The 21,995-nt window shown below is 38.4% G+C and overlaps 1 protein-coding gene across 8 annotated transcripts in view; it reads right to left on the bottom strand.

Moving 5' to 3' along the window:
• Nucleotides 1–21,995, bottom strand: part of IWS1 (interacts with SUPT6H, CTD assembly factor 1) — a 65,989-nt gene that overhangs the window by 30,407 nt on the left and 13,587 nt on the right. For 6 of the 8 annotated variants that reach the window (XR_014264910.1, XM_082465832.1, XM_082465828.1 and 3 more), the window contains exons 3-10: nucleotides 13,448–14,402; nucleotides 11,443–11,632; nucleotides 10,831–10,888; nucleotides 5,554–5,651; nucleotides 4,263–4,413; nucleotides 2,703–2,785; nucleotides 1,096–1,225; nucleotides 87–204 (exon numbers count right to left, since the gene is read on the bottom strand). Coding sequence is in view for 7 of the 8 variants with exons in the window: in XM_082465832.1 (XP_082321958.1) it covers nucleotides 87–204; nucleotides 1,096–1,225; nucleotides 2,703–2,785; nucleotides 4,263–4,413; nucleotides 5,554–5,651; nucleotides 10,831–10,888; nucleotides 11,443–11,632; nucleotides 13,448–14,402 (1,783 nt within the window). In the remaining variant the exon portion in view is untranslated. The remainder of the gene's footprint in view (nucleotides 1–86; nucleotides 205–1,095; nucleotides 1,226–2,702; nucleotides 2,786–4,262; nucleotides 4,414–5,553; nucleotides 5,652–10,830; nucleotides 10,889–11,442; nucleotides 11,633–13,447; nucleotides 14,403–21,995) is intronic. The other 2 variants (XM_082465829.1, XM_082465831.1) reach the window with 1 other exon arrangement.

Here is a 21,995-nt window from a genome sequence, read left to right as displayed (position 1 = left end):
AAATTGGTAAAAATATAGTTAGCTTTTATATATACTTGTCTCTCTATATACATAAACACACCAAACAAAAAGTAAAATGTACATACTGATTAATTTCCCTGCCATGTCCTTGTTGGACCTTGATTCCTTGGGGTGTTTATAGAGATACATCACTGCTCGTCCAATCCCACTATGCTTCAGGGTCTCCTGGCTCACACTAGGTAGCTGGGGAACATAAACACAGACACACATATTAATCATTCTGAAGCTGGGAGTCTTGCCAATCTACTCTAGAGGGCCGGCAAGACCGGTTCATTCACAACAGAATAACAAAAAAGTTTTATTTTCAGGACCTACGGACACTGAACACAAACAACTCTGTGTCCACATCAGTAGCTGAGAGTTCAGTACTGCCACTGAGTTGAAGTAAAACTTAACAGTATGAGAAAGTGTGAACTAAGCATCCTCAGAGGTTAGCAGCTTAATAAATCAAGGGTCCTCTCAGGCCTCTGAACCAAACAGACCTAAGCCTGAACCCAACCACAGCCATCTGCTAGCTATGTGACCTTGGACAAGTCATTTAACTTCCCTGAGTCTTAATTTCCTCATCTGTAAAATGGAGATAATACACCTACCTTGCAGGTTTGTTGTGAGGAATAAGTGAACCTATATATTTAAAAAACACCTGGCACATAGCAGGTTCCTCGGGAACTCCTTCAGAAGTTAAGTAGCTTGCCCAAGGTGTCTCAGCCACATGAAGGTGGCCCAGATCAAGATTCAAATGCATGCTTATCTGATGCTGAAGCTGGTGCTCTTTCTACTTCAAGTGCCTCCCTACAACATGCCCACTACTATACTACTCTTCTCAGATAAACCAGAGCTACTCCAAGATCTTTTTTCCTTCAATACCACAGTCACACGAAGTTTTAAAAGGCTTTCCTTTTATGCTCATTTTATTCGGTATGTTCCTAATAAACACACCTAATAAAACTCCTCTTCTGATAGGCTGTGGCAGCGAGGATATATAAATATATGGCAAAATACAGAGGTTATGATAATACAAACCACAGTAGATAATGAATGAAGAGCAAATAAGTCAGATTATCTGCCTCTGACCTCTTGCAGAATCTTCAGCAGCTCTTCTCGAATCTTTAGTGCCGGCAAACTCCTATCTGGTAGAGGGGAGAGCCATTCTTTGATGGCAGACATCACACCACTGTCAATAAATGTTTCTTTAAGGTCCTGCCTGTAATAAGAAGAAGAACTTTAAAAAAAAAAAAAAAAGTCAAGTCTATGAATGTTGATTCTATTGTAGCTTCCTTTGGATTTTCTTACAGATTTAGTGATGTTTCCAAAAACTGCTTTTAAAAACTGACTCATATACATTATTTACTGAGCACCTATTCATAGACTTCAACAGCAATATGAAATTTATCTCCTATTTTCAAGAAACAAACAGACTTGATAGGTAAAGATGATATGTTAAAGGAAAAAAAAAACACAAAAAACACACCAAATTACAAAAGGTAATGCTGATATGAATGGTACAGACTGTAAGAATAATGAGCTTTAATTATTACAGCTAAGAAAAAAAAATGTTTAATCTATGAGAATAGTGATCCTCAAACTGCTTCAAGTAAGACAGAACCCAGAATTGTGCTATTCTTTGCAGGACACCAGGGAGAATACCATTCTCCTAGCAGAAAAAAATCCCAATGAAATACTGATGCTATTCAAATTCCATTTTATGTACTAGAATCAATTATGATAACAGGGAACATGACATTATATATATGAAATCTGGCACAGATAATTTTGTCTGTTGGGATAGAGGTAGCAATTTTCTAGTAGAAAGTCCTAGACCATATGGCTGGCTCATCGGTGTACTAATGCATTTCTTTAGCCATCAAAAGAAGGCTACTGCTGAGTTCAAGGAGAAATCAAAGTTGCTCAGGAATGTGAGCAAACCAATGAAAAGAACCTGCAGAAGGACCACTGACATAATTCATGATATAACAGGACACATGAGTCTTATTCACTATGTGCTTCAACTAGTCTCCCAGGATTTGCTCTGTTCTCAATCACACTGGGAAAAAAGATGCAATTTTACCAGACACTAAACAGTCTATAAAGAACAAAATAAGTGGTTTCCAAGTTTTTCTTTCATTAATATTAGTCTGCTATTTGTTCTGTTTGCATCAGGCATCAAAGTTTAAGAAAAATTTGTGATGAACTAATAACCTAGGAAATTCTATTCATTATTGTTTTTCTGTAAATTGACAGAAGGCAATCATTCTTTAATATCTCTAGAATACTAGTACATAGCTTGAATATCATTCCATTAAAAGGGAACACTTTTTCAGACTTCCATGGTGGCGCAGTGGTTAAGAATCCGCCTGCCAACGCAGGGGACACGGGTTTGATCCCTGGTCCAGGAAGATCCTAACTGCCGCGGAGCAACTAAGCCCATGCGCCACAACTACTGAGCCCGTGCTCTACAGCCTGTGCTGTGGACCCCGTGAGACACAACTACTAAAGCCCTCGCGCCTAGAGCCCACTCCACAACGAGAAGTCACCGCAATGAGAAGCACGCGCACCGCAATGAAGAGTAGCCCCCGCTCGCTGCAACTAGAGAAAGCCCGCGTGCAGCAACAAAGACCCAATGTAGTCATAAATAAATAAATAAATAAATAAACACTTTTTCAAGAAAACAGAATACTTACTTCTTAAGGTGCATGACCACAGTAGGTAATAACGTTAATTTTTTCAGTGCTGGCTTTTTTTGATTATTCAACTGTCTGTCTTCCTATCCAGGAAGAAAAAGATTGAAAAAAAAAAAAAAAAAAGGAAAAAAGGGCAATTGTTAATAGTGAATTATAACCACTACAATTCTAAACTTTAAATATAATAAAGCAGCAATTTCTCCAAGACACTACAGTTTTTCCTAAAAGAAAGAATAATTACATAAAGAATAGACTTTCTGCAGAGCCAAAACCCACAAAACTATTACAATAATTAGTTTTAACAACTATAAACCGAGAGGAACAAATTTAATTTAAAACATTGGCATTAACTATCAAGTTTTCAGAGTTCATTCAAGGTACAAATTATACATGGAAAAATTTGGTTTATCATCAAGAATAATTTTGCAGCTATATGAGGCTTGTAAGAAAGATAAAAGAATATGCTATTAAAGAAGAGTTTTAGTATTTGCTTGGGTATGTTTTTCCTACTTTTTTTTTTTTGCCAGGCCACACAGCTTATGGGATCTTAGTTCCCCAACCAGGGATCGAACCCAGGCCCTCAGCAATGAAAGCGCAGAGTCCTAACCATTGGGCAACCAGGGAATTCCCCCTACTTTTTTAATTATAGAAAATTTTAAATTCTACAGACATACAAAACAAAATAATACACTCCTGTCATGTACATTTCAACAATTAAACACACATGGCCAGTCTTATTCAGCTATCTCTCTAGCTACTTTTCCCTTCACCCTTGAATAATTTTGGAACAAATCCTAGACACATGTCATTGGATTCACAAATACTTCAGCAAGTGTCTCTAAAAGAGCAGGACTTGTTTTTAAACATAATACTTGGGCAATTTTTACAATTTGAGCAGAATTTTTAAATGCAGTGAGTTAAATGCAATCATTTGATCAGAGACAAAAGAATGACACACAGGTTTATAACATAATAAATATGAGTTTATAATTTTTTGTATGTGAAGAAACATCACTTTGTGGTAGCAGAACCTGAGAACAAAATCATTCCCCCATAAAACCAGCAAACCAATTCAGCTAAACAGCCCCATTTTACTTAATACTTAGTCTTTTCACTTTTTTCCTAAAACACACTACTTAAAAATTAAAATTATTTCCATGCTTAAAATTTAGAACAGTAAATGCTTATTATAAAAAAAACAAAAACAAAGTATTTTTAATGTAGTTTAAGCAAGGATTAAGTGTAAAAAAAAAAAAAGAAAGGTCGGGAATTCCCTGGTGGTCCAATAGTTAAGATTCTTCACTGTCGAGGGTCTGGGTTCAATGGCTGGTAAGGGAACCAAGATCTCATAAGCTGCACGGAGAAAAAAACAAAACAAAACAGGGACTTCCCTGGCGGTCGAGCAGTTAAGACTCCATGCTTCCAATGCAGGGGACGCAGGTTCGATCCCTGGTCTGGGAACTAAGATCCCACATGCCTCGCAAACAAACAAAACAAAAAAGGCCACATAACCAATTATGTGGGAGAAAGAAAGATGAAGCTAGAAGTGACCTATCTCACCTCAGCAGCTTCATTCATCTTGACGATCATGGCGCTCACAACGTCGTCAGCATCACTAATAAAAGTACCACCATCACGGTTACGCCTGCGCTTGCCACTCAGGCTCTTTTTCCGCTGCAACATCATCTCAAAGTCCGACAGAAAGTCCATGCTAAGCAGTAACCCAAAATTAAGTGAAATATAAATTCCCTTTTAAATACCCATTTTCTTTTATGACAGTTAAGGATCACCAACTTTCTTAATTCTAACTCAGTGAAGTGCTACTTTCTTTTAAAGTGCAAGTACTTTTAAAATTGCTTTTAAAAGTACAAGTGATCATACATTTTATGCTCAACTTCCCAACAGTTACACATTAAATACTAATAGCCCTACACCTTCATACACTATGTTCATGCTTACATGTGTTAGCCTGAAAAAGAACATTTCAAATTTCAAGTTTTGCCTGCCACTCCATGGTTCAGTTTTAGTTGCATTGCCTTTTTGGGGGGGGAAAAGAGTTGTTTTCAATTATCTGAATTTTTTTGTCTTATACAGAATAAGTAGGAAAAAAAAACTGCTGTTTTTTAGTGATAAGAAGTATAACTCTCAAAACATAATGTGACTAAGATAGAGATCTACAAATCTGCTAAGAGCCTCAAAAAGACTTTGTAGCTTTCACCTGAATCTTTACACTTAACGAGGAGCTAATATGCTCTCTGCCTCTATCATATAAATAAGATGATATGGTTTATAATTTAATTTCCAAAGGCACTGCCAAACTCATTCAGCTTAATTCTTGCATGTCACTAGGAATTAAAGCATCATCTTTATAAACACTAACTAACAAATCATTCTATGTTTGTCACCTCTCATGACACTAGATTCTTCTGAACATAGATTCCAACCATCTCAACAAAACTATGTGAAATACAATCAAGGAATATTTTGTATCTAAAACTTCCCCCCTGGGACCCCCAAATCAGCTTCCTCTCTCTCTGTCAAAAAAGAAAGTTTTTATTAGGTTATTTTTCAGAAGAACTTACTTGGTGAGATATAAATTAAAAGCCTGGTAACCATACAGCCCCACAAATTAAGACAGCTGAGCACAGGGCTAATGAAAGAAAAATAACAACAGCAAATAACTTTTGGACAGCACTGTATATAGAGAAGTAGATGGGAGAAAAAAAATGGAAGATTCTTTCCTACACTTAATCAGGAACCAAAATAAGAAAAACAAAGTTTGGTAGTCTCTACCTTCATTTTTAAAGTTCTCTTTAACAAAGTCCTTTTTAAAAAAATAAAACAAACTTACTGTTTTCCTCTCTTTATGTTATCATCAGAATCCGAATCTTCTGCTTCTTTTACCTGTGTTTCACTTTTTTCTTCTTCCAAATCTTCTTGGTTAAAACCCTAAAGGCAGGGTAAGTTAGCCGGAGTTATCGCAACCTCATTACAGACTCTCTTCTATGTAACTGCTCTTAATTTTTTGCATTTTTAAAGTAATACATTCATAAAGAATAAAAATTAAGTAGATATCAAAAGACATATAGCAAAAAAGCTCCCTCCCACCCTAGCCCTTAGTGTTATTAGTTTTCTTGTCTCCTTCTTCATTTTTAAGGCTTTAGATGATTTCACCAAATGACTGCAACCATAATTTAAACATTTCCCTAATGACATTTAGGTATGTGTATTTGAAATTTTGAGAAACATCTGCATGCAAACTGTCTTCTACAGAGGTTATACCAAATTAACTCTCCTTCCAGGAAAGCACAAATGTACCTGTTTCCTCACCTTCCCACTACTACAGCAGGTTATCAAGCATTGATATTTGCAATCTCTGGACTGAAAAAAACAAAAGGCATCTCTGTAGCTTTCTTTGCATCCTCTTATTATGAGTAAAGCTGGGCATTTCTCATGTTTCAAAGCCATCTGTTGCTATTTCTCTGTGAACTCTCAATATCCTATGGCCAGTTTTCCGTTGGATCTTTGTCTTATTGGTATGGAAAATCTCTTTAAAAATTAGGGAAATTAGCCCTTGCTACATGACGGGAACTGCACAATCCTGACATCTGTACAGTGTGATTTTGTTTATGGTAATGTTTTCTGGGTATAATTTTAAATTTTTTATGTAATTTAAATGGTCAGTCTTTTCTTTATAGCTTCCAACTTTCATGTTATACTTAGAAAGGCCTCCCCAATGGTTCCCCTAGTATGCTGTTTTCTACACTGAACTGAACCCATAATCAAGTTGATGTCCACTCTCCACACTAGAGAAACATATCTTATGCTTGTAAAATGTTGCTTAACTGAGTGTAAGCCCCGTGAGGGCAATGTCCAAACAATCTCTGGTATACAGGCTCTCAAATATTTGTTGAATGAATTCTTTTCTATTTTCTTTAGGTTTATTTACTATTTTTCTACCATCTTGAATTAGACTCTAAATTCATCTACTTTCATCCTCTCTTGCTTTAGTAATGAAAGTACTGACTTCTTTTTTAACACAAGAACTGTTTAACAACTAAGTTTTAAATCTGGGGGTGGCAAGGGTGCTTTTATGTGCTAATTTTGTTACTAATTTTTAATTTCATTGCATTCAGAAAATGTTGTCTATAGTTTGTACGTTTTCCAAAAGCTTGATTTAAATTTTATATGGAAATGCAAAGAACCAAGAAAAGCCAAGACAATCTTAGAGAATAACAACCTTAAAGGACATAAATAACCAAATATCGAGGGTTATGCATTAATGGTGCAAGGACAGAACAATGGAACAGAAAAGATACTTCAGAAACAGATTAGAAAATATATACATACTCGATTTATGACAAAGATGGCAGAATAGTAGAAAAGGATAGTCTGGTTCAACTAGATACTACAAATGGGGGGCGTAAATCTTGACTATCTCAATATATACTGCACACAAAAACCCATTCCAGGTGGACAATGTAACTAAATGAAAAAGATAAAATAATCAAGCTTCGAAAGAATAACTCAGGAGAATATTTTATAACCTTGGGGATAGGCAAAAATTTCTTACAATTCAAAAAACTTTCAACATAAACGAAAAGACTGGTAAAGTTGATTTACACTAAAATTAAGAACTTTTGCTCATCAAAGACTCCATTTAAAAAGTGAAAAGGCAAGCCACTAAACAGAAGGTATTTTTATCTTTTATAATCTCCAAAGGGCTTATATCTGGATTATATAAAAAGAGACACTTCTCTTTTCAATCTTTCCTGGTTTTTTGGTCTTGATTATTCCATTGTTTACATTCCACTTAGATTACAGATCTGTTCATTCTCTTCACGGTTGTGTCAATTTTTGTTTTGCTTATACATATTTAAAGCCATATTACTAGGTACATGGCTAGGTACAATTTTAAACCCTTTTTTCAATATAAAGAGACCCTCTTTACCTCGAACAATGGTTTTTGCCTTAAAGTCTACCTCGTTGATATTCATATAGCTACACCAGTTTTCTTTTGGTTAGTGTTCGGAGAGAGTACCTTTTTCCATCCTTTTATTTTCAACTCTATCTTCTGTTTCAGATGAATTTCTAAATTAATACATAGCTGGTTTTTAAAATCCAGTCTTTAATTTGTCCTTTAATTGGAGCACTTAATATATTTCCGTATGATTTCTGATATTATCAAAGTTTATATCTGCTACCTTACTATGTACTACTTTCTAACTGTCCCGCTGTTTTATATTTCTTTTTCTCTTTTCTTGCTTTCTTTTGGATTGACTAGCTTCTATTATTTCATTTTTCCCTCTCTATTAGGTTGGAAGTTACACATTCCATTAGTCTTTTTAGAGATTACCATGCACATCCTAACTTACCAAAGACTACTAATGTACTTTTACATATATTTGCAAAGACCTGTGAACATCTCAATTCCATGTAAACACCCAATTTGTCACTGCCGTCATATGTTTTAATTTTATATGCATTTTAAACCACACCAGACGTGACTTTGTTTTGGATGGTCATTACACATTTAGACCTAGCCACATGCTTTTGTTGCTCTTTTTCCCTTCCTGCATCCTTGACCTTCCACCTGAGATTTTCTTTCTGCCTTTAGTATTTCCTTCAGTTGGCATTTTGGTAAGATGAAATAGCAGGGAATCTTCATTCCTGAAAAGAATTTTTACTGAATATAAAAGAACTTTAAGTTTACAGTTATTGGATTCTATTACTTCTGTTGAGAAGTTAGCTGTTAAAATAAGTTGCCTCTCTGAATGTAATATCTTTTCCCCTTTGGCTGCTTTTAAGACTTTCCTGTTTTCTCTGGTTTCTTGCAATTTTCTTGTGGTGTATTGGGTTGGCCAAAAAGTTCATTCAGGTTTTTCCGTAAGATGTTACAGAAAGGGACTTCCCTGGTGGTACAGTGGTTAAGACTCCGCGCTCCCAATGCAGGGGGCCCGGGTTTGATCCCTGGTCAGGCAACTAGATCCCACATGCATGCCACAACTGAGAGTCTGTGTGCCGCAACTAAATATCCTGCATGCCACAACTAAAGATCCCACGTGCCGCCACTAAGACCCGGCTCAGCCAAATAAATTAATTAATTAAAAAAAAAAGTTACGGGCTTCCGTGGTGGCGCAGTGGTTGGGAGCCCGCCTGCCGGTGCGGGGGACACAGGTATGGGCACTGGTCCGGGAAGATCCCATGTGCCGCGGGGCAGCTGGGCCTGGGCGCCACAGCTATTGAGCCTGTGCTCTGGAGCCCACAGGCCACAACTGCTGGGCCTGTGTGCCGCAGCTGCTGGGGCCCGCGCGCCTGGAGCCCGTGCTCCGCAGCGGGAGAGGCCACCACAGTGAGAGGCCCCACGCCTCAGCGAAGAGTGGTCCCCACTCGCTGCAACGGGAGAGGGCCCGTGCACGACAGCGGGGACCCAGTGCAACCAGAAGTAAATAACAGATTAATTAAAAAAAAAAAAAAAAAAAAAAAGTTACAGAAAAATCCGAACGAACTTTTTGGCCAGCCCAATATTTAAGTGTGGATTGCTTTGTTTTTATCCTGCTTGTAATTTGTAGAACTTCTAGACTCTATGGCTTTATGAGTCATTTCTTTAAATATTGTTTCTGATATATATACATATACATTTTCCCTCCTCTCCTTCTGGGATTCCAAGTCACTCTGTTAAACCTTCTCATGCATAATTTATGTTTTATTTTTTACATTTTCCACACTAATATCAATGCTTCATTCTACATAGTTCCTTCTATTTATTTATTTAGTTAGTTAGTTGTGGCAGGTCTTAGTTGCAGCAGGCGGGCTCCTTCATTCCTTCTATTTATTTATTTATTTAGTTGCGGCAGGCGGGCTCCTTAGTTGTGGCATGCACATGGGATCTAGTTCCCTGACCAGGGACTGAAACTGGGCCCCCTGCACTGGGAGTGCGGAGTCTTAACCACGGTGCCACCGGGGAAGTCCCTCTACATAGTTCCTTCTAACTTACCTTCCAGCTCACTCATTTTCTTTTCAAATACGTCTTATCTGTTGTTAAACTCATCCACCAAGTTTTTAATTTCAGTTACTGTATTTTCACAGTTCCAGAATTTCTACTTGGTTCTTTTTCAGGTATTTTAAAAAAACTGTTTGCTCTAAGAAACTTTTCGATCCTTTACCTTGCTAAACATATATATTTTTTTAAGGCAATATCTAAAATTCCTATATCTAGAGCCCCTAGGTCTATTTCTGCTATCTGCTGTTACTATTGTTTCTTTCTAAATGTTACAGATAAGTGTGTACTGTGTATTTGAAAAACTACAGAAATAATTTGAGGTCTGTGATGATGTTACTTTTGTCCTGAAAGGATTTCTGTTTGTATATGTCAGGTGCCTGAGAGCCAGACAATGGTTTAAGAATCACTGCAATCAAACTTCTGAGACTGAGGTTCTCTATGTTGCTAGATGACTCAAAGGTGGCCTAAAATCTGAGCAAAGGCTATTTTAACTTCCAGTTCACCCTTAATCCTAGCAGTCTCAATCCAGAGCATGGGGTTTTCAGGGTCCCCTAACCTCAGCAGGTGCCAACCTCCCAGTTTTATCTCTTAAGCCTTGAGGCAATCAAAAATAAATTTAGCCTCTCAGCTTGAGTAGATGAACATCCCAGAAAAAGCAGTTCCAAATGCTGAGCTTACCTCTTTAGGTTTCTATCTTTTGCTGGGTTTTGGCTTAGTAATTCTTTGTTATCTAGTTCTTATGATGATGAGCAGATTTTTTAAACATTTTGTCTAGCTTTTGTAGTTGTCCTTAGCAGAAGGGCTGGTCCAAATTATCTCATGTGCCATTGCTATAATCAGAAGTTCCGTAACTACTGTGAATCTTTCTCTTTAGCATTATAAAGCGTGTTTCATTGTCTCTTAATGTGTTCCTTCCTCCCCTTAATTCAATTTTGCCTGTTATTTTCCTTTTATGTCTTTGTAGACCCTTTTATTTCACTTTCTGAATACCTTTGTTCTAGATTTTTCTACTGGATACATCATAGCTATTTATTTCTACTTATTGGACTCTCCCACTAGACAACCACTGCCATAAAAACAAAAAAAAGCATAATCAAAGAGGAAATTTTTCCATCTTATACTTACTGTAAATTCTTCCTCCTCCTCATCACCAGATTCTCCAAATATGTCTGCAATAAGATTTCTAGAATATAAAAAACTTTCATTTGCTTTCTTCTCATTTGCATAGGAATCATAAAATATTTTTCTAATAGGGTATAATTTAATAACAGTAAAACATGCAGATCTCAAGTGTCCATTTCAATGGGTTTTGACAAAAGCACATATTCATGTAACCATTATCCTAACAGAACAATTCCATCTCCCCAGAAAGTTCCCTTGTGGCCCTTTCTAGTCAGTGCCCCCTATCAACATCCCAGAGGCAACCACCACTCTGATTTCCACCACCACAGATTAGTTTTGCCTGTTCTTGAACCTCACATAAGTGGAATCAGATAACATGTCCTCTTTACTCGTTTCACTTAAGATAATATTTTTGAGGTTCAACCATGTTGTAGCATGCAGCAATAGTTCAGGACCTAAAATCCTGAATCCCCCAAGGTCATGAAATTAAGCAGGGTATACTGTATTACACCTCAACACGGAATTTTAATACGAGTTTAAAAACCCTGAAAGACAAACCCCTCTCTCTACCACCTTGTATGAACCCTGGGAAGTTCAGGTTACACTGTCACTTACTCTTCTTCATTCCCTGACTCACTATCACTCCCAAACAGGTCCTTCTCTTCATTTTTCTTATCAGACAATTCTTTCCCTGCTTCTTCTTCACTGTCAGATGCTATCGTCTTCTCTCTTTTGCCTGATTTGTCTGATATAACATCACTGTCAGAGTCATCTGCATCAGAGACAACACGACTCTTCTTTGCTGCTGTTGAAAAAAAAAAATCATCATTAATCTTACTCCATCACAGTCACTGTATTACTAAGTACAACAGGTGCTCTAAAATGTCAGTACGTGGCAAAACCCAAAGGCCTCATGATACACAGTTTAGAATAAAAAATAAATAAATAGCTAAAAGATTCAGAGTCATCTTACAATTATCTGCTATATAGAAAAAAGTGGCCAAAAGATGAAGATTTTCATCAACATAAAAGTGGGCATCAATAGCTGCCTTTCTTTTTGGGGAACAGAGAAAATAAGAGTAGAATCCCTTCCATGCTGCCTAATATTAGCAGAACTCTAAAGGCTTGGACATTCTTTTGTGGAATCCCCATGTTCCTCAGTCATCCATCACTGCTCAATCTGGAATTTCTCATCTACCTTAGGAAACTGCACACGTGGTGCTCTTTTCCCTTCTCCTTTAACAACTGTCGGGTTATAAAGAAATGTCTTTTCCCAAAAAGATGTTTCATAAAAAAGTAATCGAGTAGTAAAGATTGGAATACTTTGTGCAGACATGGAGTCTCTAAATAGAGTCCCTCACAAACTTCCTTGAATTTGGCATTCAACAATGTTTAACAAATGAAGACAGGTACCCATGGGAGCTCAGTCATTGTCTAGATGGGATGTAGTGCATTAGCTGTCAAAGAGACCACAGTTAACTCTGGATAAAGTTGGGTTTTCATGTAAAAGTATTCTTTTGAAACATTACCCTTTCCAGTTAAAAAAAAAAAAAGAAAAAAAAAAGGACTTCCCTGGTGGTCCAGTGGTAAAGAATCTGCCTTACAATGCAGGGGAAGTGGGTTTGATCCCTAGTCAGGAAACTAAGATCCCACATGCTGTGGGGCGACTAAGCCCTCATGCCACAACTACTGAGCTCGCGAGCCTCAACTAGAGCCCGCATGCTGCAAACTACAGAGCCCATGCACTCTGAGGCCCGCGCGCACAACTACAGAGCCCACACGCCCTGGAGCCTGTGTGTCACAACTAGAGAGAGAAAATCTGCAAGCCACAACTAGAGAGAAGCCCACGGACAACGAAGAGCCCGCGTGCTGCAACGAAAGATCCCACGCGCCGCAACTAAGACCTGACGCAGCCAAAAATAAATTAATAAAAAATCTTTTAAAAAATTCTCATTTTCATATAAATCTTTCATATTGCCATTACAATGCAGTCCAGTTTATCATTTTGAGGCAGTCAGAACTTAACAAATGCTGCTAGAACAACTCAAAGGAAATTTAATATTAAGACTTGCCAATGAGGGAAATCCCTGGCGGTCCAGTGGTTAGGACTCCGGGCTTTCACTGCCAAGCTCATGAGTTCAATCCCTGGTGGGGGAACTAAGATTCCATAAGCCACATGGTGCAGCCAAAAAAACCACAAAAAACAAAACAAAACAAAAAACCGAAACACTTGCCAATGAAAACCAGTGTCCTGGTGATATTTTAGAACACCAAGTTGAATGAGAGAATACAGACCTAACATTCCAGGAAAAGAAACAATGCTTCATAGTTATAAGCTTAGACAACAAGTAAAGCTATGGAGGGACTTCCCTGGTGGTTCAGTGGTGGAGAATCTGCCTTCCAATGCAGGGGACACAGGGTTGATCCCTGATCAGGGAACCAAGATCCCACATGCCATGGGGAAACTAAGTCTGCGTGCCGCAACTACTGAGCCCGCGTGCTCTGGAGCCCGCGTTCCACAACTAGAGAGCCCGTGTGCCTCAACTAAGACCCGACGCAGCCAAATAAATAAATAAATAAAAGTAGAGCTAAGGAGAAACAGCCCAAAATAATTCCTTACATGCTTTCTCTTCATCGTCACTATCAGAAAGCACGGCAGCTTTTCGCTTCGCTACCTTCTCCTCCGCCCCCTCCTTTTCTTCGTCCTCATCACTGCCAATCTTGGGCCTTTCTGGTTCTCCCTCCTCGCTGTCAGAACTGCTGAACCGCTTCCTGTCTGCATGGGCATCTGCACGAAAGGGGTCGCTCTGCACTTCTGTGTCCTCTCTCTTGCTCTCCGCGTCGCTGTCCTCATCAGAGCCCGGCTTCTGTTTGTGTCTGGAGGCACCCTCAGCTTCCGAGTCGCCGGCAGGTCCCTTCTGAGGCCCCTCGCTCTCAGAGTCACTGACACGGGGTTTGGGAAGCTCCTCAGCTTCCGAGTCGCTGGCCTGAGTCCTCTGAGGCCCCTCGCTTTCTGAGTCACTGATCCGGGGTTTGGGAAGCTCCTCGGTTTCCGAGTCGCTGGCCTGAGTCCTCTGAGGCCCCTCGCTTTCCGAGTCACTGATCCGAGGCTTGGGAAGCTCCTCGCTTTCCGAGTCACTGGCTTGGTGTCTTGGGGGCTCCTCACTCTCAGAGTCGCTGACTTGAGGTTTTAGCGCATCCTCTGCTTCCGAGTAACTGGCAGGACTTTTGGGGAGCTCTTCAACCTCTGAATCACTGGCAGGAGGCTTCCTAACGTCTTCATTTTCTGAGTCACTCGCGTGCCCATTAAGCAGCTGCTCATTTTCAGAGTCACTCACAGGTAACTTCCTGGTCCCCTCGTTCTCAGAGTCGCTCCCATGGTGACTGACGCCCTCGTTTTCGGAATCACTCGCAGGAGGCTCCGCGTGCTCTTCCGATTCAGAGTCACTGTCTTTTTGCCTTTGAAGCTCCTCACTTTCAGAGTCACTGGCATTAAGATTTGAGGGGTCACCATTCTCAGAGTCTGTCACATGATGTCTTTTGTTGAGGCCATCTTCTCGATCACTAGGTTCATTCTGAAAAATCAAGGGAGAAAAAATTAGAAAAGTGCAAAAAAAGTTTTGGTAGTAAAAATGTTAAAAATTTTCAACTTAAAAAAAAGAAAAGGAATACGCATGCTTAAATGTAGAATTCTCATCCTATACGTATATAGAAACATCCCACTTTTAAAAAGGCCATTCATCTGTGAAATGGCTAACGTGGTTTAGATCCCAAAATGAGGAACGATAACCTGCCTTCATGAATCTGTAAAGCATATACCCCCAGATTACTCTACGGTACCTTATACTTTGGAAAGCTAGATTAAACAACAACAAAAAATAAACCTTAACTTTCTCATATAATTCTAGCTCCTAAATATATTCTTTAAGTACATACAAGCAAACATGTACCCAGGTTCTTTTAAAAAAGGAACATTCTTGGGTTTTATAATGTTAAAGTTATTTTAAGGAAGAGAACTATAAAACTTTACTTTATTTAAAGAGCCAAAATACACTTAGGGCACATTCTCCCAAGTGAATCTGAACGTATAAGGAGAGAAGCAACTAACAGAGCCAAATACCATGTTAGGGTCTCTCCTGCTAGTTTACTCCTCACGAGAGTATTTTTCATGATTAGAGAACGGAGGCTTAGAGCAGTCTTGGACATATATCTAGTAACCCTGGCAAAAAATTTAAAGTTTTAGGGAAAACACTGACTAATCCAGCTATACTAACAAATAATGTTACATGAAGGAATCTGAAAACTCTAGGGTACAAATTTGATCTAAGCATATTATAGCTATGTTTTTTAAATGCAGAGAAAAATATATAAAACTAAACATACCAAAATACTAATAACTAGAATGTAGAGAATTTTTTCCCTTCTATAATAGTATCTGAACTTCCAGTAACATGGTAATTAATATTCTGGCTTAAAAAGTAAAGTACTTCTGTGTTTGAGTTTTCCCCCTTAAAAGTTTACTGAGCCAAATATTTTTCTTTAGAATATATGACGGACATTTCCTGAACTTACCACAGATCAATTTTCAAGGAACAAAGAGCCTTTAATAAAGTATATGCCCACCATATCACACAATGAAATAATTAAGCAGTAAGAGAATACAGTGACAAGATAAAAGGCATTAAAATGTTTTCACAAAACCCACACTTTAACTTGCTTCGGGCTCATTTAAAAAAGATTAAGTATGCTGTGTCTACAACTTCAGAAAGAGTACAAAAACTTATAAAATAAGCTTATAAAATATGTTTGAGGGTTTTTCCCCTCCATATTTCATTGCCATCTTGATAGCACAGAGTTCCAAAGATACAGTAACTGCTATACATATTCATTCAAGTATAACATATTCAGGAAACTTTCTAAAATAATAAACTTTTCAAATTTCCCAAAGACATTTTTCTTTTACTATCACGGGACACTCACAGCATAGCGCTGGATTCCTTGTCAGTCATACATCCTACTACCCCAATGAAACTGGCATTTATCTATTAAATTAGGACAGGAGAAATAACATAGAACCTTCTGATACAGTACAAGATATAGTACTCTATATACTGCTAGAAGTTTACTCTTGGCCATACTTCATAATTTAATTCTTTTATATTTTAAAAGAATATAGAGGAAGAAATTAACTATCCAGAATGTAAGCCCTAAGAAGGCAGGCATTTTTTGGTCTGTTTTCTTCACTGAGAAGGCACACTCTGTGTTTCAGAGCACAGAATGGTGTCTGGTATATACAAAATTACAGTAAATTCTTACTAATTAAGTAATTACTTACTTACCTACCTACTTACTTACTGTGGAAGAAAGTAATTACTTACTTAATTTTCTCATTTAATAAAAAGAGTTAAATGAGAATAATTTAAAGTGAGGAATAATTAACCGAACAAGTATTTGTTTAATGTCTACCACGTGTAAGGTGCTAGGAATCAAAGCTGACCATGTCTCAGTGCCTGACCTTAAGGAAATGTTGTCTAATGAGCCAGCCAAATATACTATAACAATACAGTATAACGTGCACTGTTATGAAGGTATGCGTGACATTTTGAAAGCCTACAGGAAGTAACCTATATGAGACTAAGCTATAAAAGGTGTGTAGACAACAGGTATTCAGAATTAGTTTGTGATGACTGAATTAAGAAGTTAACTACATTACTGAGGGCAGAAGATGAAACATACAGGTACCAGCAGAGGCAACTAAAGCAGGAGGCAGAAGGGGAAATTGTTAACTGGCTTTTGGAATGCTTTCCATGGCATACACATGACATAACTCTAACAACATATTCGTGTGTGACTCAATTTATTTCAGCTGCAAACAACAGAAATCATCTCAGGCTAGCTCCAGAAAAAAAGAACAATCTTTCCAGAATCAAAGTGGAATAAATGGCTAAAGGCTCAAGAAGGGTAGGAACCAAGGCAGCTCAGAGAGCTTAGAAAAGGAAACTCAAGGACCTTTCACTAGAGCACTATCAATAACATGACTCAGCTCTCACCTTGCTAAATTTCAGTGTCCAGGATCTAAATTTTAAATTCCCAGGAGACATGATCTAACTGGCCATGGCAACAGAGGATGTCGTTACTCTGTGACTCAATGCCAGAGCAGGGGCACAGCACTGGGAGCCACTCCCAAGGAAAGGAGAGATACCATGACCTGAGTAGTCTTCCCAAACTTATCTGTTACACTCTACCCTGGACTTCCCAACACATGGTGTATGCATTCCAAACAAGCAACCATTACAAGGACATTACATGTAATTAATGACTGTGAAACTTATGAATTCCCATCAATTTTTGAGGAGTTTCATAAAATCCTGAGTATCTATCCATTACATGTGGCACAGTGGGGAAAATGTGGGAAATCACTGCAGTAAGAAAGTACTGGTCGACAGACTCAAGTTAAAGAAGGCAGTTAGGTAAAGACATCATAGGATTTGGGAAAAGAATTAACCTTGGGCTTCCCTGGTGGCGCAGTGGTTGAGAGTCTGCCTGCCAATGCAGGGGACACGGGTTCGAGCCCTGGTCTGGGAGGATACCACATGCCGCGGAGCAACTGGGCCCGTGAGCCACAAATTACTGAGCCTGCGCGTCTGGGCCTGTGCTCCGCAACAAGAGAGGCCGCGATAGTGAGAGGCACGGCGCGCGCACCGCGATGAAGCGTGGCCCCCGCTTGCTGCAACTAGAGAAAGCCCTTGCACAGAAACGAAGACCCAACACAGCCATAAATAAATAAATTAATTAATTAAAAAAAAAAAAAGAAGTAACCTTAAAAGTTATCAAAACAATATTCAAATATTTTAGACTGGTTTCAGCAATTAGTCTAAATTGCAAACTTAAAAAAAATCCAAAATACAGTTTTTAAAAAGTCAAATATGGGTACAACAAATCAATAGTAGAAGCTGCCATTTAAATGCTATTTCTTAATAATATTAAAAAAATCTCTAATTTTAACTGTCAGAGAAATTGGGCACTCTAAGTGTCCTCAGAGGCTTTAGAAATGTCTATAATGCCTCACACTTCCCTCTTGTGATCATTTACATTGTAGTTATAAATAACTTCTGGTTCCCCATAATGAATGATCTGGTGGTTTATCTCAGCAATCAAATGGTAACACACTCTTTATGACCAGTGCCACAATATACATGCACAGAGATAATTAACATTTTAAAATTACAAAATAAATAATAAAACTGCTGTAAAGCAAACATCAATTTGTAAATTACAAAGTAGTATAAGAATGTCAAATAGGAGTCCTTGTAAAGAACCAAACAACTCAGGACACCTGTTCCCAGTAAAAGAAACTCAAAACTGTTGAACTTGCATTCTAACCTTCCATCATAAATTGGTAAAACATTCAACACCAAGTCACACAGTAAATTCCATGAAGAAATATCTATAGGAGCATTTTCAAAACCATGTTTTACTGGACCTTAGTTCCAGAAGATATATTTGAAATTCTCGTCTTGGAGTTTGTCAATACATATCATCTTAAAAGCATAAGGAAGAATCTGGGAAATCCAGTTTTTACTACACAATGCTGTTAATCCAGGGTAGGTCCTGGAACACTGCAAGGCTTTGACTCTGAGAAACTCCAGCTTTACAGCAAGCACAAACACACATAACAAAATGAAGATGTATACCAGTGTCCTCTGTCAAAAGCTGGTTGATCTTATTAGAATCAGTCAAAAACAGAAGAACTCCTGATGAGTACTAGAAAAAGAAAATGTCTACACAAAGTCTAAGAGTTTATAATGGGGACTTCCCCGGGGGTGCAGTGGTTAAGAATCCACCTGCCAACGCAGGGGCCACGGGTTCCATCCCTGGTCCGGGAAGATCCCACACGCCGCAGAGCAACTAAGCCCATGCGTCACAACTACTAAGCCTGCGCTCTAGAGCCTGCAAGCCACAACCACTGAGCCCATGTGCCATAACTACTGAAGCCTGCGCGCCTAGAGCCAGTGCTCCACAATGAGAAGCCCGCGCACCACAACGAAGGGTAGCCCCTGATCGCCGCAACTAGAGAAAGCCCGCGTGCGGCAACGAAAACCCAATGCAGCCAAAAATAAATAAATAATTAATTAATTTTTTAAAAAAAGTTTATAATGATGAAGCAAACTCCTGCCTACCTCTCCAGACTCATTTCTGCCCTCTCACCACCATCAACCCTATGTGCTGCAGCAGCAGTTCCCAAACTTTTGCATAAGAATAACTTGGGGAGCTTTGGAGGAAAACATACAGATTTTTGTGCTTCTCCCTCCAGATATTAATACAGTAAGTCTGGGGAAGAGGTCAAAGAATCTGCATTTTGACATCTAATCCAAGTGATTCTAACCGCACATTATAATTTTACTGCAGACACATGGAACTACTAACTTCACTGTTACCTCCATGCTTTTACCTCACCTCGTCCTTTTCATAGCTCAACACTAGGCAAAAATACCCCCTTCCTGAAGCCTCTTCCATCCTTCTCTCTAGGTAGAATGGACTCTGTGCAATATAATGTGACAGTTCACAACGTGGCCTTTAGTGTCGGTAAGACCTGGGGTCCAAAGCCTAGCTCGCAGCCACCTTCTACTGTGTAATCCAGGGAAATGTTCTTAACTTCTCAAAACCTCAATTCCTCAATATGACAGAGTCAGAAATAGTATCTATAACTTAGAGGGCCGTTCAGAGGACCAAATGCATGTAACGCAGTTAGCATGTGCCTGTGAGCATTCAATACATGTTGTTAATCATTTATAACAAAAATACCTTATTAATTACAAAACATTCACCCTTCAAGACTCAGCTCAAATACATCATCTATGAAGGCTGAGCTGGTCAGTCATTCCTTCTTACATGTCCCCATAGCATCCTGTATCTCTACCTCACTGAAAGGTGATTTTTTACACATTTATCTTCATAATATGATTGAATAAATGACCTTAAGATCAAAAAACTATCTTTTACCTTCAGTATACAGAAGATACTCAAATTAAATTCACTGAAATAAAACAAACCCACAAGACAATGCTTAACAAAAAAGAACCAAAGCAAAACAATGTTCTTCTCCTCAATTTGGTAGACTCAAAGACAAAGACTGAAACCTAACACACAAAAAAGAAGTGTAGATGGAATCAAAAGAACTGGTAAGAAATAGGGTAAACAAGGGACGGCAAAAGCCAACAAGAATCTTCTACGGGCTCTGATGTACTCCCCACAGGAATACTTTACTTATACTAGCACGTCTCTGTGGAAAGATCCAAATGACCGCAGACTGCCATCTTTACTCAATTCAGAGTAAGGCTGGCGCTAATGGGGCTGTCACCAACTTCAATGACAGATGGATGGTTGTGCCCACTAGGCTTTGCCTACAGTCAGAAAACAAGGAGAAGCTATGCGCCATTTCCAAACAATCTCTTTCTCGATTGTCCCACACACTACTTTTTTCCTGTGAGACCCTCAGGAAGGGAACACTACTTTTCTATGCAGATGAAATCTACAAGCTGTATTGTTAAATGCTTATTACCTTCAATGTATTTCTGTGGAATAAAAACCAGCTGACCACAATCCACAACTAATTTCACACTGTTCAAGAGAATTTTTTATTTATTTTTTGGCCGCACCTTGCAGCATGTGGGATCTTAGTTCTCAGAACAGGGATCGAACCAATGCCCTCTGCCTTGGAAATGTGGAGTCTTAACCATTGGACCACCAGTGAAGTCCCCAAGAGTAAACAACAAAAATTAGAACTGGCAACTAGTTATAACTAGGTCACATTCACACTCAAATTGCTTTATTAAAAAATGTGTTTTCAGTAATGACTATTCAAAAACATTTTTTAAAAAATCTTTCCCCTTTTCCCTATCTGCCCTACCGTCAACGTTGTGTGAAGATTCTGAGTTCTCAAAGTGCTCTACACAGAATAAATATACTTGAAAACTCCCCTGATATTCATATCCCTTTTAGAAACCTAGCCCAAAAGATGTTAATAACCTAGAAACAAATAATTTAAATATGTCATCAACTTATTGCTGCAATTGCTTATATATAGATTTCTTTAACAAACCAGGCCTAAACTGAAGAATATTATTTTTAAATTTCATTTCATAAGGTAAGTCTCTTTTGCTTTAAAACAGTGGGCCTCAACCTCATAAAGATTAACTCTTGACTAGCCCCCTAAGAAATAATCTGCCTAATTACTGTAAAGGCTAATTGTAAAATAATTAAAGGAAACCAGATTATGTCCCCTCAAAATATGCCTCTGACATAAAAATTTTGATCTGAAGGCAATTAATAAGCAGTAAACACAAGAGTAGCTCTCTCTACCTTCCCCCCTTTTCCTTCAAAAGGCAGGATATTCCCATTACTGGAGACAGGACTGTCATTAGCCCAAAGACACCAGCAGAGGAATCAGCAAACAAACTTTACTACATTAGTTTCTTCCCGTATATTTACCTTCGCAGTTTGTCATCCTTGGAAGCCTAGAACTGCTTTCCTTTGTCCTGTCCTGTCTCCACAAAATTATTACTCTCTGTTGAAGATGCTATACAAACTAGAATTCTAAGCTACTGCTTTGAGTTACTCTCTGTTGAGTTTTTTCCTGTGTGATGTATGTTGCACATGTTAATAAAGTGTTTTTGTTAAAGAAATGTTTTTTCTTTAACATTTAACATTTAACATTTAACATGGGTAGGGGTAAAATTTTGCCTCCCCTACATAACATAACTGCTATTACAGTTTTCAGAGCTGTTACATAAGTTTTATTTAGCCCTCATAATAATTATTTTAACCCACTGTCAAGATGGTGGAGCTGAGGCTCAGAGATGAAATAATTTTTCTAGGACCTGACAGTCATTATGGTTATTAAGTGGCAAAGCCAATATATGAAACTACACTTTGGCCATCACACTACCTTTCACTCTAAAGAGCTATGCAAATACAAAATTTTATCATCACCACCCAAGAGAGATTTGCTATTATACCATCTAACCCAAACTTAATTCTTCAGTATCATCTTCCATTAAACTATCCCACTTTCCAGTCACAATACTCATTCTTGAAATGTAACAAGTCCTTCTCAATCCTAGGCCTTTGAACCTGCGGCTCTCCAGCTAGAATCATCGCCAGCACCC

The sequence above is a fragment of the Balaenoptera physalus genome (genome assembly GCF_965194825.1).
Source record: "Balaenoptera physalus genome assembly, chromosome: 6".
In the NCBI taxonomy this organism is placed as follows: domain Eukaryota; kingdom Metazoa; phylum Chordata; class Mammalia; order Artiodactyla; family Balaenopteridae; genus Balaenoptera; species Balaenoptera physalus.
The sequence above is the reverse complement of the archived record's forward strand: the minus strand, read 5'-3'. Positions and strand labels throughout refer to the sequence as shown.